This window comes from Lepisma saccharinum, chromosome 24 (genome assembly GCF_977018435.1).
Source record: "Lepisma saccharinum chromosome 24, izLepSacc3.1, whole genome shotgun sequence".
NCBI classification, from domain to species: Eukaryota; Metazoa; Arthropoda; class Insecta; order Zygentoma; family Lepismatidae; genus Lepisma; species Lepisma saccharinum.
Window position 1 is genome coordinate 56,120,743 of NC_139252.1, and position 19,417 is coordinate 56,140,159.

Consider the following 19,417-nt stretch of genomic DNA (forward strand, 5'->3'; position numbering starts at 1 on the left):
GTATGTAATTATGAGTATTGTTAAATATTTTACTAAAAATAATTTCAAAAGACGATGTGCATGAACTAGGGGAGTGGATGGTACGTTCGGGCTACAAATGGCTCTCACATGACATTCAGAACGAGATCATTGATATATTGGGGAGATCTTTGCTATTATGGTTGATGAAACTTGTGACATATCCATTTGTGAACAATTGTCATTTTGCATTCAAACTGTAAATGAAAATTTTAATATTTTTAAGGAATTCATGGACTTTTACGAGATTCTGAACACTGAGGCCAAAACTTAAAAAAGGGAGGGAGTGAGTCATTTGTTAATTTATTTCAGTGATGAGAAACCCCCCTAATAATTTTGACAAGTCGGCGCCCCTGACATACGTATAACTGAGAATTAGTTACAAATCAGATTTAGATACCGTGTCATATCATTATTAAAATACTGTAATTGTATCTATTTTGAGGAACAAGATATAATACAGGTTATTTCGGTCATAAACGAATTAACGAATCCAAAAGTTTGATTCTTAAATACACTGCATGTGCCACTTTACCAGGGCGAGTCAAAAGTTTGTTCGTTTTTGCACATGGACATTGAGACTGGAGAGACATCGGACTTTTTTGACTATTCTGTTGTACGGTTTTTTGCCAATGTTCTGTGATACCATTCGTCTGGTTTCGAGGCCAAAAACTCGCACCCCTATTTCCACAGCATCTAATGTGTTGAACTGCCGTCCTTGGAGGAAATGCGCAAAAGAGCGAAGCAAATGGTAATTGGATGGTGCGAGATCAGGACTGTTCGGGGGATGAGGTAAAAGGTAAAAAAGGTAAAGTGTTCCCCTGTGCTTAGCACCACGCCATGAAGGCGTGTATGGGGTGTGGGGGTAACGCCCCACACTTTCTTGATCTGGTCGTGAGTGGGGTGATGTGATCAGCATCATGCCCCTAACCGCCTTTACCCCCAGGGTTTCCCCCCAGGTACCCATGTTATTCGACGCTGGGTGTGCGCTGGGGCCGCTTGTAACACTTTAATTCACTCAAAGTCCTGCAGTTTCTGGGGAACAATTCATGACCGGTGACATGGGGCATTATCAAACTGCAACAAGGCTCTCTTCTGACATATCAATTTTGGGTACTTCTTGAGCATAGCATCATGAACCTGCTACAGTTGTTCAGCATAAAGGTTCTCATCGACAGCATGACCGTTTGGTACAAGTTCCCAGAACACTAAATCATCGTTATTCCACCATACGCGCAACATGAACATCTTTTCAAACCATCCCCTTTGAACAAGTGGCATTGCTTCTTGCCGTGGCTGCAACCACTACTTACCACCAGCAGAATATCGTAGTATCCACTTTTCGTCACCTATGACAATTCGATGCCAAAACCTGTCGTCCCGTGGATTTTGAAGCAATTGTTGACAGATGGAGACTCGTTGTACAGCCTGTTGTGGTGTCAACTCACGGGGAACAAGTCGAGGCCGTCCAGAGATAAAACCCAATTGGTGAAGACAGCGAACCACGGTGCTTTGGTACGTTCCAACCTGTAGTGCCAGTTGTTGTGTACAAACATTTGCATCAGCTGTCACATGCTGTGCCGGGCATCTGCATCCATGGTACTCGGTCTCCCACATGGGGACTTGTCTTCCAAACTCATGTGTCCAGACAAGAACCGCTTGAACCATTTGTGTGTTGTGCTAATGTTCACTGTGCCCTGAACTTCCATCACACAAATTTCCCTTGCAGCTTTCACCCATTTTTTCCAATAACATCGTAACAAGATACGCACGACCAATTTGTCGACCTCGATGACTGACCACCGTAATTGCAATTTTGCCTTGTCGAAATATGTTGTTCCTGTGTGAATGTATGTACCAGGTAGCATGCACATCACTTGCACACCGCAAGGTGCTTGCTTGGCTTTCCAGGCTTTTTCTCCGGATTCACTGTTTCCCACTGAAAAAACAAACGAATTTTGACTCAACCTGGTATATTAGTGAACACTTTGATACTATACAGTCTAAACTAGCATTTCTTTTACTAATGACTGTGCAAAGTGTGGTATAAGCATGGCCTAAAACTGCAGCTATTTCAGTTTTAGTTTTGTGTGGATTAGCGTTCACTCCCGTATAAATTTTACATTCTGGTCAAGCGTGTAACTTTTCCTCTTTCTGTTCTCCAAGGCCGACCAGTAGCAACTGAAAACTGTCACTTCTGTGACATTGTTGTAGCTTGGTTACGTCAAATCACTGTATTTTATGAAAATTAATACGTAAAACTCTAAATTATATTTTGCTGGGACTTACAGTAATTTACTTATAAAACAAAATTACGCAGAACTGAGTTACGTATAAAGCAGTCTCAACTGTATATCGTTTAGAGACTGCATGTTTTAAATGCTAATGCCAATAAGCATGGGTCAGAATAACAACTCTGTAAGTGAAGAAGGGTCAGACTCCTCAAAATGTGGCTGTGATTGAAACAAAAAGTGTACCCATATGAAACAAAGCTGCTATGTACACTAGTGTCCAAAATTAAAGCAACAAACAGAAATCCTTTCCTCCTGTGATTTTTTTTGTTGATAAATTTGCCAAGTTTAACCTGTTGCTATCGTGATTTTTTTGTTGATAAATCCTGGCAGGGGTGGCCACAGGGGGGTTATGGTGCAGGTTGCGCCATTAAGATTTGGGGGGGGGGGATTTTTTCCCTTCAAATAATATAAAATTCAACATTTATATCTTTTCCAAAATATATGTAAAAATTTTACACCTTAAATGCACCATATTTAATCCATAAGATGAAGAAATGAAAGTGTTTAGGGCATTATCGAAGGGGGGTATCGATCTCCTATATATTAGGCCTTAATTGACACGTGGGTTCTGAGGGGGATTCTGAATTAAACTTTGGGGGGACAGTATCCAACTCTAGGTCTTAGATTATGGCGAGTATTTTAGTTAGAGGGAAATTGAGCATTAAATTGAAGGGATATCCAATTCTTCAATATTAACAGTAAGTCTAAAATTGGCATGGAAATTTTGGTGGTAGGATTGAGTATGAAATTTATAGAGGGAGATAGAAAGCTGTTGATAAAGTGTTAAATCTTGATTGTCAAGGGATTTCTGTAGTGGAGAGAGAGTTCGAACATTACATTTTGGAGACTGTATTTAGTGATAAGGCATCCACACGTTTTCGGCCCCGAATGTGCCAAAAGAAAAGCTGGAAAGGGAAATAACTAAATATCTCGGGATCTTAAGAAAGTATTGACACCCCATTAAATTAATATTCTTCAAAGCCTGCAAAGAAATGGATGTAAAAATTTTCTTGCTCGCTTCACTCGCAATGGTTTATTGCTATGATGTGTGTTTGGCACTTTAATGAGATGAATATGAAGTTTTTATACTAAACTGCATTACAAGACAAGCAATATTCTCGATTGATTGATTTGGTTTTTTAAGTCCACTTTATGCACTCTAAGGCTAATCGGGACTGAACCTACAGTTTAAAGTGGGATCCACGTGATATTCTCGACTATGATGAACAATTTTAGGGGTGGTCTTGAGTGATGGCACCCCTGCTTAGGGAGGAGGGGCAGATCAATTATAATGTTCAGTAAAGCTAAGGAAAAAGTTAACTTTCGGTAGACAAGCTGTCATAATTAAATATTTTGTGGGGATTACGATATGGTTTAAGGGCGCGAATGATATGATTTGGGGGAAACGCATGACATGATTTTGGGGGGGATGCACCATTGGCCTTGGGGGGGAAGGGCACCCCTGATTCCTGGCACATTAAGGTTAGTTTATTTTCTATCTTAAACCAGTTGTCTGTGACATCATAAATATTACTATCACGTGATCGTATTATCTGGTCAAATGGACACACGGGAAAGATTTTCCGTTTGTTGCTTTAATTTTGGACATTAGTATAGTTTTGAATGAAAAATATCTGCTTCAAATTTTAGATAATCATCAATAAGTAATAAAACGTGGGCCGTTTAGTGCTCAGTATCCTGTTCCGTGAGAGTTGCCACTACTGATGTGAGAATTTTAGCAAACATTTGGTATTTGTATGACATGGAAGTACAGAACTAGGTTTTCAAAGTTGGAAAATGTTTTAATTTTTTAACAAGAAAAAAAAAAGACCACGAAGAATAATGTCACGGGCTTCATCATCACAGATCACATCTGAGATTTTTTTATCTAATAAAGATGATTTGTTGTACTAATTTCCCAAGGAGGAGTAACAGTTAGTAATTCCATTGCAGTAAATTGACCATTTTCCCTCTTCCCATGTATTTGATGGTATTCTGCTGTTTAACCCTAGCTTACCTTAGCCCTAGGAGAAATTTACTGTACCGGGATGGGGGGAGGGACTCAGAGGCCCAATTTTTTTTATCACTAAAAATTCAACAATCCGTTTTGTTACAGAATTGTGAAAATTCAACAATACAGTTTGTTGTTTGTACTGCTTCATTTGTTTATTATATAAGTGTAGTTATTTAGTAATTGTAATAATTACAAAAAAATACCATCATTAATGAAAAATAATTATTGCATGAGTATTATATGAATATTGTACATACCATTCACTAAAACTCACAAAAGGCATATTCATTTTGGTACCAGTTCAGTATATCGGAAACACATTAAAATCGGATATTTTGTGTTTCGCATGGTTCGTACTTACCAATTGTGTATTGCGGAACATAGTTCAAGGTGCCATTATGCTTTTTACACGAAAACAAACACATACAGTGATATTTTTGATTCCTTTCTTTGCTTCCGTAACACACATTATGGCAGCCACATCTTGACTCATGTTGTAGGTAGGCAGTGTTTCCAACCTTCTTCACTGAAAAATACCTACTATCGTGTTAGTCACCGGTGGAAATTGTACATTATACACGGGTGGCTGACGGATAGCCCCACGAACCATTTCCGATAAGGTTAGGTTTGGTTAGGCAAGCAGTGAAAAAAAAAGGGGATTGGAAACACTGACAGGGGCTTACGTCATCAAACGTATGCAGCATGCAGTTCACGTAGTGAAAGCAATGGCAATTGTGCGTCGGTGAGATATTTCTTTTGAAAAATACTTGATTTCCAGTTCTAATATATTCCACAATGAAAGAAAATACCTCGACGAACGTTAGAAAGCTTGCAGAAACTCATTTCCGTAAGTAGTTTCTCCTGTAAAAATGAAGAAATATGTTTCCGATATACCGAACTGTTACCTTAATTTTTCCCAATGTTTTTTGGTTTATATACAGTGAGTCACATAATTATTCGGACACACAGTAAATTTCTAACGTTTAAGAGCGGGAAGGGAGTGAAATCTGTGTACAGCTTTGAAGTTGATTTTCGTTTAAAAAATGTCATGTTTAGCACAAAATTGGACGATAAAAAGTTAAAAAAAGAACATCAGCAACAATATAACAAAGGATGAATCCCTACCGTTGCAAAAATAGTGCCACAAAATTATTCGGACACATAGTAAATGTTAACGTAAGTTTGCGATACAGTGACAATTTTGATTTACGGATTGATTGATACTCTGTTCATATATATTAACTCTGGTTTCCTGTAGGTTTCTATAGCAATTACGATCGCGTTTTGTTTAACAAAGTTGTGATATAAGAACAATTTCTATGTAGAAATAGGGCGAAGAGGAAAGGAAAGTTCATTTGAACAACGTCAGTTAGTGATATGGCACCACGCTAAGGGTAAAACTTACCGTGCAATTGCCTCAATGTTGAAAATGAAAAAAAGTACAGTTGCAGATATTATTAAGCAATTTAAAGATGAAGACAGGATCGAGTCCCACGGTCATACAGGGAGACCAAGAATATTTTCCCCCAGAGAAGAGACAGTAATCATGAGGAAAATTAAAAAAAAAACCAAAGATGAGTGCTCCAATGGTGTGTGCTGAGGTAGTTGAGGAGTGTGGAAAGCATAGTCATCCTGAAACTATACGAAGAGTGTTCAGAAGGGCAAACTATCATGGCCGTGTAGCTAGGAGAAAGCCATTTGTAAGTAAGCCAAACAGGACAAAAAGACTGGTGTTCGCAAAGGAACACTTAGGAAAGGATCAGACATGGTGGAATCGGGTAATTTTCACTGACGAGAGTAAATTCAATATTTGTGAGTCAGATGGGAGGGTAACAGTGTGGCGTAAACCAAATGAGGAGCTCCGAGGGAAAAATTTACAAGCAACAGTGAAGCAAGGGGGTGGTCACGTAATGGTTTGGGGCTGCATGTCGGCCCAAGGCGTTGGTAAATTGGCTTTCATCGAACAGACAATGGACAGGTACCGTTACCTTGACATTCTGAAGTCAAATCTAAAGACTAGTGCTGAAATGATGGGCATTCTTTGTAACTTTATGTTTTATCAAGATAATGACCCGAAGCACACTTCCCGCGTAGTACAAGAATGGTTATTGTACAACTGCCCAAAAGTGCTCCATCCTCCACTGCAGTCTCCAGACTTGAACGTCATTGAGCACCTCTGGTGTAAGTTGGAGAAAGAAGTGAGGAAAACACCTATAACCTCGAAGGCAGACCTCAAGGAAAGACTTCAACATGAATGGGCCAACATATCGCCAGTGTACACCAGAAAATTGGTATAAAGTATGCCAAATCGTTTATCTGAGGTGTTAAAAATGAAAGGGATGCCTACCAGATACTGACATTTCTGTTCGTTGATTTTGAAGCGTGTTTTCCTGTTTCTCCTTCCATGTGTCCGAATAATTTTGTTTAACCCACGAAAAATGTTTGTTTTGTTTAATGAAAATATTCTACTAATATATTATATTAAACGTAATTGAAGATAATTAACAGTGTGCTCATATTGTGTTTTGTTTGTTAAATAAATATTAAACATTTATCATCGTATTATATCACGACTACGTCAGTAAATATTCAGAAATCTTATCTGTCCGAATAATTATGTGACTCACCGTAGGTGGTTATATATTAATTATAATAATTACAAATATTACCATCACTGGCAACCAATTGTACACTGTCACTGGCATGAGTGTCTTAAATAACACACATGCAAAGGGACTGTGTTATAGACCCACCAAGCGTATTTTGTCTCCCATGTATGTTCACAAAAGTAATACAGAAATCTTGGAAAAACCCTAAGGAACAATGCAATTTATAATCATTTTTTTAAATAAAAATCTTCACAATTGAAAAAGCGAAAAACTAGAGATATTGGACCTGACAGAATAAGAATCTGTATAAAATCGGTTTCGTAATGTGAATTGACAATGATAATGGATTTTATAAACGGATGCAAAGAGCTTCAAAACAAGACCAATATTGTATTTGTAGGACTACCCAGTACCAAGAATAAGTTGTTTCGCGAAATTGATAAGAACAGTTTTTTTTAAAACAATTTTAGATATCTGAAAATTAAGAATTGTGTTTATAACCTTTCTGCCTGCACCATATTAAAATTTCATTACTATCGTACCACCCGTTTATTAATAGAATTTCAGAGAGCGATAGTTTGCAAAACTCGAAAAAAAAGCGGCACAGTTTTTGTTCTCACAACGGTACAAAATAGAAGGCATGCTCGAAAAAACTTGGTTAGCATACATTACCGCAGAAATTAATGAGCTAAATTTTGATGTAACTCGTTTTTATGAGGTCTACTAGTTAATCTAATTTGAGTCCAAACCAGAGTATCTATAATTTTTAATACGACAGTAGAATGTTGCTGCATCGCAACAAAGCTAACGCTCGTTTTCCTGCGTTTAGATCGGCTCTTTTCCAATAGCATTGGATTTAAAAAATAAAATTTTTATTGTCTTGATTTTACAACTACGGTCCCGAGCTAATTGTTCCAGTGCGTTTTTATGTGTATGTTATTTAACCTCGCTTTGTTTCAACACTTTTGGCTAATCGTGACGATGACGATTTGATGAATAGAAAATGTATGAGAGAATGCACGGGCTGGAACTCGATAAAATCTTATTCCGTTTCATGAAACAGGATCACGAACTTTACGATAATAGAACAAGCTTGTCCAGATATCCGCTGCATGTGGGTGGCAGCAGTGGTTGATCAGCTGACATGCATGCGTGTAAAGGAAGGATTTTAAATCAGTAAAGTTGAGCGGTTTTAACTGTTCTGTATTTGCTGTAGGATTTGGTTACAGAATGGAATTTTGATGCATGGATCTTACATCTGCGATATATTATTATTTGTATCATGTTTTCTGTTCACTTGAAGTTTGAACAGTAAGTATTTGTTTCATTATTCTGACATACGTTTAATTACACCGCACCTGCCATGATTTCGTAAGCATGTCAACGTATTTTTTTTTCTATTCGTGCGGTTTTGTGACAGTAAAACCACGATTTTGTGTAGTTAGCAGGAAGTAATAAATAGTTTTAATGCTTTGAAAATTCGTAGCTGTCTTTTTAGTTTTCTTATGTTAATTACAATTGTCCTTGCCTCGTGTGACAGTAAGAGTTACAGCTCGTGCATGAGAACTTGACAGTTCTCAATAAATAGCGGAAAATAATCACTCGGAATGCAATGCGAGAACACCTCTTTATTTATAAGACCGTCAGCCAAATTATTGTTCCTGACATATCGAGTCCTGATTGAAGTTTTATGGAACATCCCATTCCCAAATAGCCTCCGTACATAAAGTAGGATCACCATGTACATGTATGTAGCACATACGACCGAAACACTTCACATATTATTGGTTGTCATTTCTTCGTAATTCATCGTAGTAGTTTGATGACCAGCATTTTTCAATCGAGAATTCATGACTATCATTAGGTGTGACACATTAGCGAGTACGTTTGACGGTTAATAAATTTGTTTCTCAGAAATACGCAAGTGTTATGTAGTAGCAGTTTGTGTGCGATGTAGAGTGATAATAGCTTTAACACCGACATGTTCGTGCTCGCAGTATTCCAGATTGTAAGTAAGCGTGCAGCAGTTTTTTTGAGCACTGGAGATGCCGGTATCTGCGTAATTACCAATTTAAGGCAATTCCATGAAATGCTGCATCTTCCCGTTGCATGCGAAATCTTATTTAAACAGGGCGTATACAATCTGCCAATTTCTATTATTCTTCTGAATTATAGCCACATGCAATTATCCATCCAGAGCATATTAATATTTTGGGGATATACCTTTTATTTGATACACATGAAATTCTTATTTCAAACGAATTATTTAATTTGTAAGTCAGTCGATTTTTTTCCATATTTGGCATAATTTAACACTTGATAACGGTATATACCTTCTAGAGACAATATGTGAATGCTTTACGCACTAGATTTGAGTAATATTTTAACATGTAAGATCACCATAAATACCTCAGTATTTACTATTCATGGAAAATTACCGATTGTACAGAACTCATAGAAGTGAAATCAAATTGTGAATTTGTTTTAATTTTCCATAATTAAATTCTTTTCTGGAATATTTAATGAAATTGAGATGTACATAGTATATCATTCTAAATATGAGTGATACTGGTGCTCACCCAGGGTGTAAGGGGTGACCTTCCATGTAGTACACTCTGGACTGCATTTTGCAGACTAACAAGGCTCTGGCGACTTGCCCTGTGGCCAGTATAATTCTGTGTGTTGTCCTTATGTGTGCTGAGTGCCTTGTAACAGCCTCAGCTTTTAACTGGTCAGAATATTGTAATATTTTGATACAACACCACATTAGTTATGTTATTTTAGTTCTGGTAAGGGGCTAGACCCCGTATAAAGTGACGGGTGCAAAATAGCACAAGTGCTGACACACCCAACATTTTAAATTCAAATTTAAAAAAAAAACTGGGACTCACCAAGCTTCACCCTGGGTGTACCTGTGGGGTAAAGGTGGTTGGAGCATAGTGCTGATCACATCACCTCCAAAATTAGAGATTAAAAATGTGTGGGCCCTACCCCCACATCCTCTAAGTGTGCCTTCATGGCATGGTTCTACATGCATGGGGAACTTTACCATTTTCGTAACACTTCCATATAGTGGAAACTGATTTCTTCATTTTTACAGATGAAACTACTTACGGAAATCACTTTCTGTATCATTGTATAAGTTCCTCAGTGTGTTTTCTTTCGCCGTGTAATATTTTTTTTCCTATAAAAATATCTCTCCATCACACAATTCCTGTTGCTTCCATTTGCTTCCGTGCGTTTCATGACTTAACTCTGTCAATGTTTCCAAACACGCCTTTTTGTTGCAAGTTTTTTTATTTTTCGAAAATTCAAACAATGCTTGCCTAACCTAACAGAATCTGACTTAACCTTACCGGAAATGGTTTGTGGGCTAACGAGGTATTAGCATAATTTCAAATCTGGCCACAAAATTAGGTATTTTTCGGTGAAGAAGGTTGGACACACATTCACAACGCACGATGAACCAGTACGCTATCGCCACATTGTGTGTTACAGAACCAGAAAAAGGAAAAACAGTGAGTACTCGTAAATTTAAAAAAATACGTTATTTTCGTTAGAAATTCATTATTACATCTAAAGAAATGTTCCGCAATGTAGAATGTTAGCAATGTAAAAAAGTGTGAAAGAAATGATTTCTAGGTGTTTCCAGTATACGGAAGTAGTACCGTAATCAAGAGACTTCAAAATTTTATGTAATATAAATATTTTTCATAGTTTTTCTTGTATGTACGCATTGCTTGCATTATAGAATTATTTTCCTGTAGTTTACGGTTATTACAAGCATGGTGCGGAAACCACAAATAAGACATATGATCCCAAATTATGGCCTACGTAAGTAAAGAAAGCTATCTCCGAGTACTTTCACACTGTTTGTTTGTAAAAACTGGTTGCATTCATACTCAGAAAAATAATGCTGCCAAATTTAGGACACCAAAACTGAGGCATCTGACTGCCTCATGGGGGAGACTGTTCAGATTCCTGGGGTGGGTGATCTAAGATCGGGCATGTTTTCCAGGCATGTTTCTGCATAAAGGGGCTCTGGGGCTCACCCAGTCTCAAATGAGTACCTGGGAGGGAAAGGTACTCATACTTCTACAGATTCTTACCATTACTTATGCTTGAAAATTCGAACAAATGAGTTGTTTAAAATGTTCATTTATATTAGTGTGTAAAATATTTTGCTTCATTTGTATACATTTTCATCGAAACCTTAGAAGAATCATGGCTATATTTTCACACTTCTATTGTTTCAGGAGCTTGAGAACATATTCAACACCTCATGAAGTGAAAGGTGTTGAAACAACTTACAAATATACCAATATGCACCATGATGTGTAAAAAAAACAAAAAAAAACACCTTATTATTTTTCATGCATCTTAACTAGCAAGTTATAACTTTGCACAGCACGGATAGTTCCATGCAAGGCTAGTTTTTTATTCAACATTGCAGCCACAACTTTTCTAGTATGTTGCCAGCAGGTTTTTAATTGATACATCATGAGTGCCTGAATTTTACAACTGATGGAAAATAAATCGCATGCAGCAAGAGAACGTTACAAATATACTGCTGGACAAAAAAAACCGGACACTTGCATTTTTTGTGATAACGCATAAATTCTGATTCGAAGGCTAAGTAAATGTTGCAGAAATTATTGGAAATAAGAAAACCTGAATATATTCAAGAGAAAGCAAATTAAAATTTATTGTTAATAAGTTAAATTAGAACATAAACGAAAGTTACAGAAAACTACCAAAAAAAATCTTAGCAATATATTTTTTTTAATATTGTTAACTGGTACTGGTGGGGTCTAATAGCGGGTGTTACCTCCCCTGCCATCAATTACAGCTTGTAACCGCCGTGGCATACTTCGAATAAGGTTGGCAATCACTTCTTGGTCCAATTGCTCCCATTCTTCTTGAATAGCACGTCTTAGCTCTTCAATTGTTTCTGGAACTATTGCGCGGTTTCTGATATGTCATTTCAGTTGATCCCAGACGTGCTCTATCGGATTTAGGTCCGGACTTTGTGGTGGCCATTCTAATCGCGTAATCCCAACTTCGTCCAGGTACTCCGTGACAATATTCGCAATGTGAGGACGCGCATTGTCATGCATAAAAACAAAATCTGGGCCTATGAATGGTGCATATGGTACTACATGATCTGCCACACATTCTGTAATATACCTGCGAGCTGTCATTGCCCCATTCTCTACAAGAACCAATGCTGTATGTCCCTGTAAAGAGATACCTCCCAAGACCATGACACCACCGCCTCCAAAGGGTGTTATTTCAACGAAACAACATTGTGCATATCGCTCATTAGGTCTTCTATACACATGTTCACGCCCGTCTGATGAACGTAGGTTGAATTTTGACTCATCGGAGAATAAAACCTTTTCCCACTGCTCCACATTCCAATGTAAGTGTTGTGTAGCAAATTCCAGTCTTCGCTTCCGGTGACGTGCTAACAACCTGGGACCTGAAGCCAGCCTCAGAGATGATAAACCACTTTCATTCAGTCTTCTACGAACTGTTCGTGAAGAAACCACAGCTCTATGAACATTTCTCAAACGCCGTGCCACAATATTTGAAGTCGTACGACGGTCTCTCAAGACTATGATACGCATGAAACAATCTTCCCGTGCTGTTGTGCATCGTCTTCTACCATAGGAACCAGTTGCATGATACCGCCTGAGAGCGTCATGGATAGTACTTCGTGCTATATTTAGCACCCTAGCAATATAGTGCACACTACGACAATCATCGCGAAGAGCTACTGCTTTTACTACCTGTTTACGTCTCATTTTCAAGCTAGCAAACTTAGACAATACACTTGCAAGAAAAATACCAGCAATGACAATGTCAATAATATCTGTTACTATGGTTACTATGAACCAAAATTCATGGTGCTCTAGACATTAAACAAAATAACATCAACAGGAATTGAAAATCAATAAATTAAAACAAAATTGCATGAAATTGATTTTGAGCCCACTAGATGTTCCAAATAAGTAAATACGAGTAAATAAATAAATAGATAAATAATAAACGGAAAAACTATGGAAAATGTTCAATTGTTCAATACGTAACTGAGAGCGTAATTCATAAGTAATTGCAATTCAGATGTCAAATATTAAGGTGTCCGGTTTTTTTGTCCAGCAGTATATAAACGTGACAGGCAATATACAGCACAAAATATGGCTGGTTCTAATTTTGAACAAACGTTCCTGTGGAAGTTGTACTTTGTTATTTTAAAGGGGGAAAAAAAATACAATCTACTACTTATGATGATTTGTCTGTCGAGTGTTCATTTTTTTTGCTTACATTTCTACATGTGCTTTTATCATTTTTAGCAACAAAAGAAATCCCTATCCTATTCCGAATATTTCCATTTGGCATACTTTTATGTCCTGTGTGATCCTAAATGTACCAACATTGTCCTCTGCTTTGATTTTTTTCTCTTGAACCTTGTAGGTCTTCACCGATGCCGCAGTGGTAGCATCTTGACCTTGTAATCAAGGGGTCTCAAGTTTGATACACGGTGGAGGCACATAGTGGTTTGGATCCTACTTTAAATTGTAGGTCCAGTTCTGATCAGCCTTTCTGTGCATAAAGTGGACTTACAACAATAATTCAATTCTTGAATCTTGCATTACATAAAACAATGTGACCTCCTGTGATGCACAACGGGGAGAGGCGAAAGGGATGGCATGAGTCTCTTATGAAAGTTTACATAGGTGTTAACCCTTTCCCCACCTCGCCACCGTGAGCACTATAATTTGTTCATAAAAAAACCACCAGTACAATAATATTTATACAAATACTGAATTTATTATTTCTGCATTGTAAAAAAAAAATATTATTAAATGATTGTGAACATTATATGTTATATACTTTTGCTTCTTGTTGCATTTACAGTTCAGTCTTAGTTATTAGAGGCCTCTACTATTTCTTTTACTTATCCCATGCACACACACTAAGTCCCGGCACCTTCCGTTGGGGCCCTTATTCACTGCACTCTCACCTGCATATTCCTTCTAACCTAGTCCAGTCGTCTTCTTTGACACACTTTCCTTCGGCGGCTTTTTTCTTCCATACTTATATATACTCCACTCCTTTTCTGGTCATTAGTTCAATTTCACACATGAAGAAAAATTCTTATCCGCACTATTTGTACAATGCACACTCGCACACACTCTACAGGCTGTTTTACTATGTCCTTCTACTCCGCCATACTATATCTTTGTTGTCTTTCTGTAGCCTCTCTTGGACTGACTGACAGACAGACAAGAGCCCCTTTTGGTCAGTCACACGAGATGGTGCCCTCTTGCGTATTTTGTTACACTACATGTTGAAATTCCACATCTAGCTGCCCGTAATCTGTCATGGACCGTATATGAGGGTACACTGATAGTACTGGACCTCAATTAATCCCTAACTATAACCCAACCCGCACCTTCTCGCCAGAGTCCTCCTTGACTGGATCACTTATACTCCAGAGAAGAGCGTAAACTTCACACGAAACACTACAAAAAATATGTATATTATTATTGAAAAAGAAATACTAAACTGGTGGTTGCCTCACACCTCCAAATGAGGTAGTGGTTTGGATCCATTTTGAACTATAGGCCCAGTTCCAATTAGCATATCATATCATCACTCATCTTTGCGATTAGCCAACGAGGCAGAAAAGTGAAGTAAAATATATAAAATCAGCCAGGTTTTTACACTAATATTTTATGGACATAAATTTAGGTAGAACTTTAGTGCATAGAATTTTTCATATTCAATAATGAAGGCTTAAATCTGACAGGGCACAAAAGCGAATGGATGGAGAGGATGTGTTTGGGAACAAGATATCTGTGAGCTACCCAGCCAGAGTACCTGTACAAGAGAGGAAAGATGGTTCACCTGTCAGGTCTCAGTCAGGTAAGAAGGAGAACAGAGTTCTGTAGGGGAAGAGGAAAGCAGTTCAGTGGGACACAATAAAAGTATTGGAAGTGTCATTTTAGTTGATCCTAATGCACACAGTCTTCAGTCTTTATAGTATGCTTGTGTATCCAATATGATGTAAAACAGATGCACGTGAAATGGAGACGTCATAATTTTTATGGTTAATTTTCCACTTTGTACTGAGTGGGTGTTAAGGTTGAAGGAACTTAAAGATGGGATGATTCATACAAACTCTTATTACAATATTTGTGACCCTTATCACTATAATCACCCTTCAGAACTTAACACACAAAGAAAAAAGTAAATCTTCCTTAAATGTTTTACACAAGGCCAATGTGTCAACTTACTAAAACTAAACACTAACTGTGTATGAGCATTCCCAAGGATAGAGGTTAACAATCTAGATTTAAAAACTAGAAGTCTAAGATTGATTCCTGGTAGGGGAAACATTTCATAAGTTAGGATCTCAATTTTAAACTGTAGGCCCAGTCCAGATTAGCTTATCTGCATTTAGTGCACCGAAAACAAACTTTTGCAGGCAGAGTTTTAACCTTTCCAATCATTTATCCATGTTGTGAGAAGATGACAGTGTTTTAACAAATATTTTTAGTTTTTTATGAAGAGCCTTGTAAGGAAGTCTTTAACCCTAGAACACTATCATGTTCTAATATTACAGTGTAACTAGCGCTACATAAATTTTACGTACATGAGGGAATAGATTTTCAAAACAACCTATACATCATGAAACAAAATGACGATCCTTTGTAAACATTATTTTGTTTGATTTCCTTATATTGGAGTTCTATTCTTCATTGTAAAATTTTTAAACCTGGTTTTTATTAAACACAGAATATTTTAATAGATGGTCTTGATTGACAAGCCCGTACGTATATTAAGAATGAAGGCGAGAAATTCAAACAATGAAAAACAAACAATAATATTTGTAATGGTGTAAATAAGGAACGAATGTAATTTTTAAGTCTTACAAGAAAATAGTGCATGCTTCTAAACTTTTGTTTTCAAAATCTAACTGTCCAAATCGAATTTACGAATTTCAAAATTATGTGAAACATTTTTCTTGTATTACTAGAACTACGTAAAATTGACATACAGTACACAACATAGCAAACCATACAAGACGATCAGCGCTTGCACCCTCCTTACCACAGTGCTGCCTTGCGTCCAACAGACTGCTTGAGGCACTGCTAGGCAGAGTGGGTGGGAGGTAGGGGAGGGAGTTGAGTGCAAAGCATAAGTAAATTTCACGTTCGGTAGTGTTCTAGGGTTAATGTGTCAGGTCCCTTTACAGCCTTGCACTTCTAACTTTTCTCCGGGGACTCTTTACACACTTTGTTTAACTTCAAGGTAAGAGTTTGAGATAAGAGAATTTTCCTCATGTACTTAGTGTGACTGTCTTATACACTCAAAAACAACATTTATTCATTTTCTTTCTATTGGACGTATGTTTATAAATTAATAGGGAGCCATTGAGATTAAGAACGCTGTATGTATGTCAATAATTTTAATGTTGTTGATTTCGATTAGTTTCATTCACGTACCTTATGTACTGTATACCCTGTGTAATGTACAGTTGCAAGTAAAGATACAAACTCAGTTGTATTTCTTTAACACAAGACATTTTTTTTAAATCAAGGTTCCTACAAAACAAAAGAAAAAGAAACAAATTGAAATCAACAACTTTAAAATTATTGACATTCATACCATGGTCTTAATCTAAATGGGTCCCTGTTAATTTATAAACATATGTCCAATAGAAAGTGAATATGTGTTTCTGAGTGTAGAAGACAGTCACATTAGAAGGGTGCAGGATAACCATACGTGCCGATGCACCCATAAATTTAAGCTCATTCCTTCTGACTTATGTTTCAGCCAAGAGAGTTTTAAACTACCGAAGAGACTTGGAAAGTTCAGCGAGGTGCTCTGATGTTAAGCAGGGATCTCAAGTTTCAGTTTCCCAGCAGACGACTGAATCCCAGTCATTCTTCAGCACACGAGTAGCGCAGAATGGATGGAAAATGCACGATAAGTCAGATGGGTTGAATTCTTCTGGTTTCTTAGGCCATATTGCTTCGAACAAATCATCAAAGGACGTACTTTCTATCAAGGAGAATGTTCCTTCTGCTGGCCAGAGGAGCGTTCCGTTGGAGAGACAGGGCATGAGCCAGTCTGCATGGCACCCCAGCTGGCAATGGGGTGGCGATGGTGCGAGAGTTCTTCCTGGAAGCAGGAGCACCTCGGAGAGCGAGTCTGGGATGAACGAGAGGAATGGAAATTCATCTGTGCATGGGGAGACGTTCGCCGATGCTCACCGTAGGATACGTGGCACGCACAGAGGTAAGTGGTTGCAGTGCTTGCATTTATCTTTTCCATGGGTCTACACAGGGGTGTAGATGTTTTATATATTTTTTTTTGAAGCACAATGTGACATACTTTCACCGTTGTTTTGTTCCACAATAAGCCAATAAAAATAAGCAAAAGGGTGTAAGGTGTGATCTTCTGGTAAGGCACTCAGGAGTCAACCTCGCTTCCATGCAGTACACCTCAGTAACGGCTTCTCGCTGGCCAATGAGGCTCTGGTGCCTGGACGTACGACCAGGAGAATATGGAGTTGTTATCCTGTGTTTCTCCTTGTGTGTGCTGAGTGCCCCGTTACAGCCTCAGCTTTTAACCTAGTTAGAGATTATAGTCCTCAAGAGACAGTATAGTTTAAGTTCTTTTTAAATAATGAATTAATTAGTTTTAAAAATTGAGAGTAAGGGAGTTGGTAAGTTCGGAATGTTTAATATTTTTTTAAAGTTTCATGTTAGAAAGATGAAGTATTGCAAAATCCTAGAAATTATTGTTACAGTAAATTTGAACCATGGTGAAAGTAATTTCCGCTGTTTGGAGTTTTGAAAAGTGCAATTTATCAATTAAAAGACAAAGTATCTTACACAAATCTGCTCATCCCATCCACAAGGCATTTTTTATTCATAGAAGAAAGTATTGCAGAATCGTGGAAATTATTGTGAAAGTAAATTTGAAGCTTTCTTAAATTAATTAGCACTGTTTGCAGTTCTGGAAAGTCATTTATCAGTGAGCTGATGATGTAAAAGGTACTTCTTTCTCTTTCCCAAATATCTCCTTTCCCATCGACAAGACATTCCACAGACTACTACCAAGGCCCGAAGGAATGTCGTGCTTGAGACCAGCACCAACATGATGAGAAAGCATTTGGGGAAATTATTGTAATGCTTAAAGCCCTAAACCTGGCCTGCCTAACCTAACCACAAAACCATTTAGAGACGTTATTTGAATACCAAGAGCCCTAAACCTGACTCCTCTAGCCTAACTACAAAGTCCCTTCGCACTGCACACATGTGACTTAGATAATAAAGGTTGGGACAGGTTTGGTACCCCATGGAGACTTTGGTACCCCGTGGAGACTGTGGTTCGGATACTACTTTATACTGCAGCCTATATGTGAATAAAGTATACTTAAGACAAAACTCAGACTGGTAAGGGCATGAATATATCACTTCATCTCATCACCCATTGCATCTGCTCTCCAATCATTTTCATCAACACAGTTTACCAAGGATGTCGAAAAGTAACAAAAAATAAGTGATTGTGCCATAATGATGGGGTTAGACATAAAATTTAGTGTCAACATTTTTCAAACTCAAGCTGTCGATCCACATTTAAAAAATGAGATTGGGTTGAAATTGAAGAGAAATTAGGAAGTGTCTGATTTTTTGGGTACCCTGTATTGTTTTTAGAACTTATGGAAATAGTGCAGATTTAATTGGAAGATATCTTTAAATAAAATAAATACAGCTTTTGCTGATCCACTGGTATCAGTATTGGGAAGGATTGGTTGGAAGTTATTTACTGACGCTAAATTTCCAGCATTTTGGTCATAAAAATGACACTTACATGGTGTCTGATCATCCAGGAAATTATGCAAATTTCAATTTTTTTATACCAGTTTTGTGTGAAAACTTGGATTTTGTGATTACATAACATCTATTTTAATACTCTGATGTAATTCTTGAATTCAGGTGAGACTTCTTTATACATAACTCAGTTCTGCGTAATTGTTTTATACGTAAATTACTGTAGGTCCCAGCAAATTATAATTTAAAAACTAGTTAGTTAAACCTTATTTGTATGTAAGTAATGTATACGTAATTCAGTGTTACACGTATTAATTTTCATAAAGTACAGTTGATTTGTACGTAACCAAGCTACAACAATATCGCAGAAGTGACAGTTTTCAGTTGCTACAGTCTTGACCAGAAAGTAAAATTTATACGGCAAGTAGACTCTAATGCACATAAAAGTAAAACTGAAAAAGCTGCAAATTTAAGCAACTCTTATATCACACTTTACAGTCATTAGTAAAGGAAATGCTAGTTCAGACAATTTTTTTAAAAAAAATTGGGTAATAAAACTATAGTATCTACGTATGTATATCTTGTTCCTCAAAATATATACAATTGCTGTATTTTAATAATGATATGACA

General features: G+C 37.3%; 1 protein-coding gene across 4 annotated transcripts in view; it reads left to right on the plus strand.

Annotated features, from left to right (window-relative positions):
• Window positions 1-19,417, plus strand: part of Marf1 (meiosis regulator and mRNA stability factor 1-like protein) — a 127,436-nt gene that overhangs the window by 53,808 nt on the left and 54,211 nt on the right. For 3 of the 4 annotated variants that reach the window (XM_083110916.1, XM_083110917.1, XM_083110915.1), the window contains exons 8-9: window positions 14,752-14,867; window positions 16,782-17,246. In XM_083110916.1, the coding sequence (XP_082967042.1) occupies window positions 14,752-14,867; window positions 16,782-17,246 (581 nt within the window). Of the gene's footprint in view, window positions 1-8,068; window positions 8,247-14,751; window positions 14,868-16,781; window positions 17,247-19,417 lie in introns of those variants that run through there. The other variant, XM_083110918.1, reaches the window with a different exon arrangement.